At 34.4% G+C, this 6,723-nt stretch overlaps 1 protein-coding gene across 2 annotated transcripts; it reads left to right on the top strand.

Annotated features, from left to right (window-relative positions):
• The first annotated feature begins 571 nt into the window (after nucleotides 1-571).
• LOC117344234 lies at nucleotides 572-6,326 on the top strand. 2 transcript variants are annotated; one of them, XM_033906910.1, is made up of 2 exons: nucleotides 572-673; nucleotides 4,694-6,326. In XM_033906910.1, the coding sequence occupies exon 2, from the start codon at nucleotides 4,832-4,834 to the stop codon at nucleotides 5,708-5,710; it is 879 nt and encodes a 292-aa protein (XP_033762801.1). In that variant the 5' UTR covers nucleotides 572-673; nucleotides 4,694-4,831; the 3' UTR covers nucleotides 5,711-6,326. The 2 variants fall into 2 exon arrangements, with proteins under 2 accessions (XP_033762801.1, XP_033762802.1); XM_033906911.1 differs by lacking the exon at nucleotides 572-673 and adding an exon at nucleotides 1,402-1,447.
• Nucleotides 6,327-6,723: the final 397 nt, after the last annotated feature.

Consider the following 6,723-nt stretch of genomic DNA (forward strand, 5'->3'; position numbering starts at 1 on the left):
GTCAATATTATTGACACACAGTAATTAGATAAGTTTAATTTCTACATTGACGATTCGCCAGTAAAATGGTTTTATGTATTTGTTTCTTGAATCATGAAAACTTTTGCATACTAGAATGAAATGGGCTCGGATGAAGTTCAAACCACACAAATCAAGAAGCCCGGTTCTGAAGAAAGGTCGTATAAAGGTGCAGGATGAGGAAATTCCAACATTAGTCAACAACCCTATCAAATGCCTTGGAAAGTGGTTCGACCAATCCCTATCTGACAACTATGGTGGCATATTTCTGCCATCGTGTTATTTTAGGTCGCGTTACGGTAACGCGACTTGTCGAGATAGCTTGTAAGTCGACATGTCGAGTTATAACACGACTTGCCGAGATAGCTAAGTCGACATGTCGACTTATAACACGACTTGCCGAGATAGCTATGTCGACAAGTCGAGTTAGCTTATCACGATCGGTTAAGTAAAATATCATGGATCTCGACCAAAAATACGTTGTTGCCCATATATGCCGTCTAGTTATTTTGCCGAGATAAGATATTAATAGACTCTCGTGCGCGCGCTGTCTCGGAACGTTTCAGGACTTATCGTACAGTACTTTGATAAACTGACGGACAATAAACAGTGTAAACTGACAGAGAGTGGAGCGGCCTTGTCGTCCTACGTGCATGTAAGTACAAATTCACCGTAGATATATATATTCAAACGACAGGACAAATTTATGATTAATTGGCTTATTATTCAGTCTGCATTTTGCCCTAATTGCCGGGTACATTAATTATATAATCGTAAATGACTATTCGTCCGGCAGCCATGCAGGTACAATGCACAATGTAACTATATAATTTACCCGGCAACTAGCCTAACTGGATGATGAATATGTTTATACAGTAACCTCCTGTATTAAACTTTCGGTTGTCATCAAATGAACCGCAACTTTTGCGCGATATCAGCCTCTTCATTAAAAAGTCTTTTGAACTGAGGAAAGTAGGCTTGCAATGTGCTTAAGTAGCAATGCCCAAGCAAAGGGGAGATAACTCGTATTGGTAATTTGGGATTGAGGAAAATTACGTCACAAAATAGGTCTTCGGAAGTACGGTGATTTTACCGTACTTGCACACTTGGATGGTGGATGACATTCATTCATTCGATAACCCTCGATGATTTACTGTCTGCAATACTGAAGAAATGGCGCGTAGGTAAAACGTGCCAGCTTTATGAATTTTTTTACAAAGTGCTCATTTCCTTATTCATGCGAGTTCATCCATCAAAAACATATCACAATGCTAAGTAATATTCATTTTAAATAGTTAGCTATACAGATCAAAAGAGACATAACCGTTCTAGACGTGAAAATGAGGTGTTTATCACACCGAGAAATTTACCGTTAAGCTAACGGTAAATCAAAGATGCGGACAGGTGCTGTCGGGCGTGGAACGAGAATGTAAACAAAGTCAAAATGTTATATATTTTGGTGTTATTGCTTGTTTTAGTACTGTATAACATCATATCACTTAAAGTTGATGACCTTTTGAATTAATATGAAGATAAGGTCTGTAAATCTACCAATTTAGGCCTATCGTGTAAACTGGGTCAAAGTGAGTGTATGTTACTTCTACAAGTTCTGGAGTGTCACGTTATTTAATCAACCGCGGGCCTTGTCCCTCTCACCAAGGGCAGGGACACATATTCAAACCCAAGTTAAGGCCATGTCTATTGTTCCATGTTTTTTTTTAGATAACATTCATTTAATGTGCTTCAAAATGCCAATGTATTGGTAGTAGCAATATGCCATATCATGCATATGGTTAAATATATTTCCTTGGACATAGACTACAGATCCATCTTTTGATTTGTTAGATGCACTGAAAAAAATCATCAGATTCAAGCAACTTGGATGAATTTCACTTGTATTTTCCATGACAAATGACACATAAGCACAATATTTTTTTCATTTTATTTCAAAATATTTCATTGTCAACAAATATAAGACAAAGTATACTTACAAGACACATAGAAAATTATAAAAACTTAGTTTGACAAAGACGATTGGATAACAGACTACTCTAGGTTTAATATCACCAATCCTTTCCTGTAAATTATAGAAAAATATTGGGACATAGTTGGAGAGTTAGTTGTAAGAAACTACTGTTTTTAGTTTAGATTTTTAGCTAGAAATTGAAAGAGTTTCTTATAAGAGTCACCAAGAGAGTTCCAGTGATTATAATTGTTATAGTTCTAGTAGGAGGAATTTTGAGGATTTTTTCATTTCTAAAATTATTTGTATTTATGAATGGTTTGATGCTTTCTAGAGATATGTAGATGTATGTATATATTAATGATTTTATACAAGTGTAATAAGGTTTGCGATTAGGATTTCTTTGTTATGTTTCTAATTTTCTTCTGAATAAATTAAAGTACATGGTGATATATACATCTTCTTAGACCTGTTGTAATCCTTATGGCTCTTAAATATTTGATATATGATCAGACCAGGTACCCTTTTTTATCAAAAGTTTAACCTAAATGTTTGTGACAGTCCTGCTTTTTTTTTATGATTATTAAAGAAAATAGGGGGATGAGGATTTGTTTGTTTATGAGTGAATGTTATTGCTACTGTTTTATTTGAATTAAAAAGGACTTGACAGTGGTTAAAGCGAATGCATTGTCACAGAAAACAAAAAAGTAAGTCATTAACATTGTCTAGATAAGAGCTTACTTCCTCAAAAATGTCACCAAGTTGATTGACAGTTAATCATGAAAGTCTCTAGGCTGAAATTTAGAGTGGTTTCCACTTAGCATGTTATATTTCAAAATATAATTGTATTTTAAAATATTTTTTCCACCAAGTTAATGATAGAAGCACAGGATCACACCTTGTTTATAATATATATGCATCCTTCTTTTATAATCTGCCGATTTTTTCTTCATAGTAACTTAAGACTATCATATAGACATCGTCAAATTGTAATCAATATCTGACAACTGCATGCACATCCTATGTGTGTTTATAATTCTTAATCTTATCCATGTTATTTAATATTAAGTTATCTGTGTATTTATCAAAAATGTAGGATTTATAAATGTTTGTTATTAAAAGGAATCAAGTTAGTAGTATACATGTACGTTCAAAAAGAACTTCTAAATCATTTAAATTTTCTGATAACAAACCAACTATGTGTATGATAAATTAGATTGAACTAAACTATCTTACAGAACTACACATAGGAAAGGAATCTACACACATTGGGAGTTGTTTGACTGTCTATTTTGCACAAAAAAGGCATTTTAATTAAGGTGTTTCCTATGATATGGACAAGTTTTTGTCAGGGGAGACAACTTTGTAAAATAGTAATAGCTTCAAAATCTCTGCCTGTGGAAATATTTAGCATGAATTTGTTGCTTTTTATATTAGAATATGATGTTATTTAAATTATGGTCAAAAAACTGTTTCTGAATCATAAGTATTTTCAGAGCAATTGGCTATGTACGCTTTTTACTGATTTATTCGGAAAAGCGTTGTTTTGAAGGTCTCAATTTCCATATTTCAAAAATTCACTAAAAACTCAATTTTGATGATAGACTTGTTCTGATTGCTGTTTTGCAATCAGGGGGTGATACTCTTCAAGAAAATTACTCCAAATTACTTCTTGAATATACAAAAAAATTTGGTTGGGCATTGCTAGCTTAAGTATGTTCATTCTCATAGATTACATTCTTATATTATGTATGTTGGTTTGTATGTTATATTGTTTGCAGTTCGATCCATATGTTACCTTTGGATGTAAAATGCAATAAAATTGAATTTGAATTTATATCCTGAGTGTATCAAAGATAATACTTTTCACTGTTTGGGGAAAATACATTATGTACAAAAGTAGGCCTAGGCCTATATTTTCCCCATTTAGTAGTAATTATAAAACCTAACTAATTTGCGAAATACATAATAACAGAGACCTATATTGTTTATAACTAATTAAATCACTAAAATTCTGTCCCTGATCAAACTAATGAAACATCGTTACGTACTCGGCGATGTGCAGGTATATTAGGCATACAGTGTAAAAGTCAACCTATTTTCCGTACCCGCTGACCCAGGTGCCGGGCGAATAGTCATTTGCGATTCAGGTACCCGGCTATGATTACACATTGAACTTATGATCAGTTTTAAAATGTATTACTGCACTGTCAGTATGTATGGATATGATGATGTTATCGATCATTGATGTATAGGGTAATGTAGTAATATCGACAGTATACGGACAAGTTATTTGTCAAATTTTCGAGGCAATCCGGCCCCTTTATCAAGACACAAAAAGAAACAAAATCACATTGTATACATGGAACAATTTAAAAAATTTGACTAGTTTCTAACAATATATATATTATATACATTGTACAGTAAACCCTCATGCCAAATGCTGAAGTAGTTGAAAAACAGCCATTTAAGTGTAAAATGGCATAAATATGAATTTTAATTAATAATTAGTAAATGAATAATTAAAATGATCAAATATATGTTCTGCACTAGTGGACACAAACAGGTTGGTTTTTTATGGTTTACAAAAATACAGAGGGCGGTCATATCATTCCTCCAAACTCAGCCCTGAATACTCAACTGTATATACATGTATTATATTTATTGCTATTTACACATTTTTAAGTTATCGTATATATTTTTTTCTTGCAGGAAAGATGAATGGGAATCAATACATTGGAGCTCATGTGTTTGATAATCTGATGGTCAATGATGGTGCAATTTTAAACAAAGATGACTTGATAGCAATATACTATCACTGGCTATGCTATAAAGGAAATCATTGGATTTATGGCTCTTCGTCATGCCACAGCTGTTAGTGAAAGGCAAGTTCATCGCATACTTCGAGGAATGAATTTATTTAGACGAAACAACGAATCACCACTAGAAGATATAGTTAGAGCAATTTTGCAAGAATTGTCCAATACTGGACAGAATATTGGTTACAGAGCAATGAGGAGGCGACTACTAATTACTGATCATGACATCAACGTTTCATCAGAAACAGTAAGACTCTCTCTATCAGTACTGGATGCTGAAGGTGTTCTTGCTCGGAGTCGTCGTGTGTTTCGACGCCGTCACTACCTTAACAAAGGCCCAAACTTTGCTATCCATAGCAATGGTTGGGACAAACTTAAACCATATGGAATTTCCATTCATGCAGGTATTGATGGATTTTCGAGACGAATTGTGTGGCTGCAAGCATGCAGCTCAAACAAAAAACCAGAGTACATTGCACACTTTTACATAAACTATGTTCGAGAGATAAACGGTGTGCCATATATTATTTATGTCGATAAAGGAACCAAGAACTCTGTTGTACGTGACCTGCAGTATGCTCTTCGTTGGAACCACACTGATCCCTTTCAAGGACTTTCCAGTTTCATGTATGGCTCCTCTCTCAGAAATACCAGAATTGAACGATTCTGGAGGAATCTTCGTTCTATGTGTGGGCAATCATGGATGGATTTGTTCAAATCAATGACTGAACATGGTATTTTAGATACAACTGATGAGATCCACTTGCAATGTATTCGATATTGTTTCATAAAGCTTGTAAGCAAGGATTTAGAAGATGTAGTGCGCCATTGGAATGAACATAGAATTAGACCAAGCAGGAATGCCAGATGTTCTCTACCAACCAGAAGTATTTGCTACAAAAGATTTTAAAATGGATCTACCAGGAAATATTGATGGCATTGTACAAGAGTACTGCCACGCTCCACCAGCAAATGGTGTGTGTGATGAATTTCAAGTTCTGGCAAATCATATTATCCAAGAACATGGATTACACTATCCACCTACTTCAAGGGATGAAGCACTTGATCTTTTCTGCAACATAATTCTTTTCATTGACGACATTGAGTGACATTATGATCCTATTGTCAAAGTTCATGTAGGAATCCATTTCGATGTTTGAAGGACTACATGTATGTTATGTGTAAGAATGTACAAGATAGGAAGTGACTTGGAAGTTATAAAACTGCTTGAACCAGCATGTTTTGTTAATGCAAATATGCTGTAAACGGCATTTGATCGAGTCAAAGGCATTAGTGGTAAACATGTATTTACTTTTACATCTTCAACAAGAGCAAGCAATTTGTTGACATAAAAGATTCAAAGTTTGCATCACATGAGGAGTTGTTTGTTAGGCGATAATTGTCTATAAAGGCTGTTCGACACATTAAACGGGTCATAAACCCACGTTCAAACTTCTTAGACCTATTGGTACTGTTCTTGCTGACTTTTGATTACTTTCTTTCTTAATAAAATGACTGATTATACACAAGTTGTCACTCTTTACTGCCAAAGGAGCTGATCTACACTTTCAAATAAATGGTTAAACACTTCATACAATGCATATTCTGACCTTTGACTCGATAGCCTTAACTAAGTCTTACTAATCTGTGTAAATTCAGAAACAGTCCTCTAGTACTTTTCAAACAAGGGGCACCTATATATAAAATTTAAGATTTAGCGATAATGGCTGTCTGTCGGCCATGTTGTTTTCGGATTGGTCCCAATATGTAAAACTAGGCACTGAGGGGAACCTACATATGAAATTTGAGAAAGATCCCTTCAGTACTTTCTGAGAAATATTGATAACAAACTTCAATTGTCAAAATCCAAGATGGCTGCCTGTCGGCCATGTTGTTTTCTAATTAGTCTCAAAATGCAATATG

Source organism: Pecten maximus, chromosome 15 (genome assembly GCF_902652985.1).
Source record: "Pecten maximus chromosome 15, xPecMax1.1, whole genome shotgun sequence".
NCBI lineage: Eukaryota > Metazoa > Mollusca > Bivalvia > Pectinida > Pectinidae > Pecten > Pecten maximus.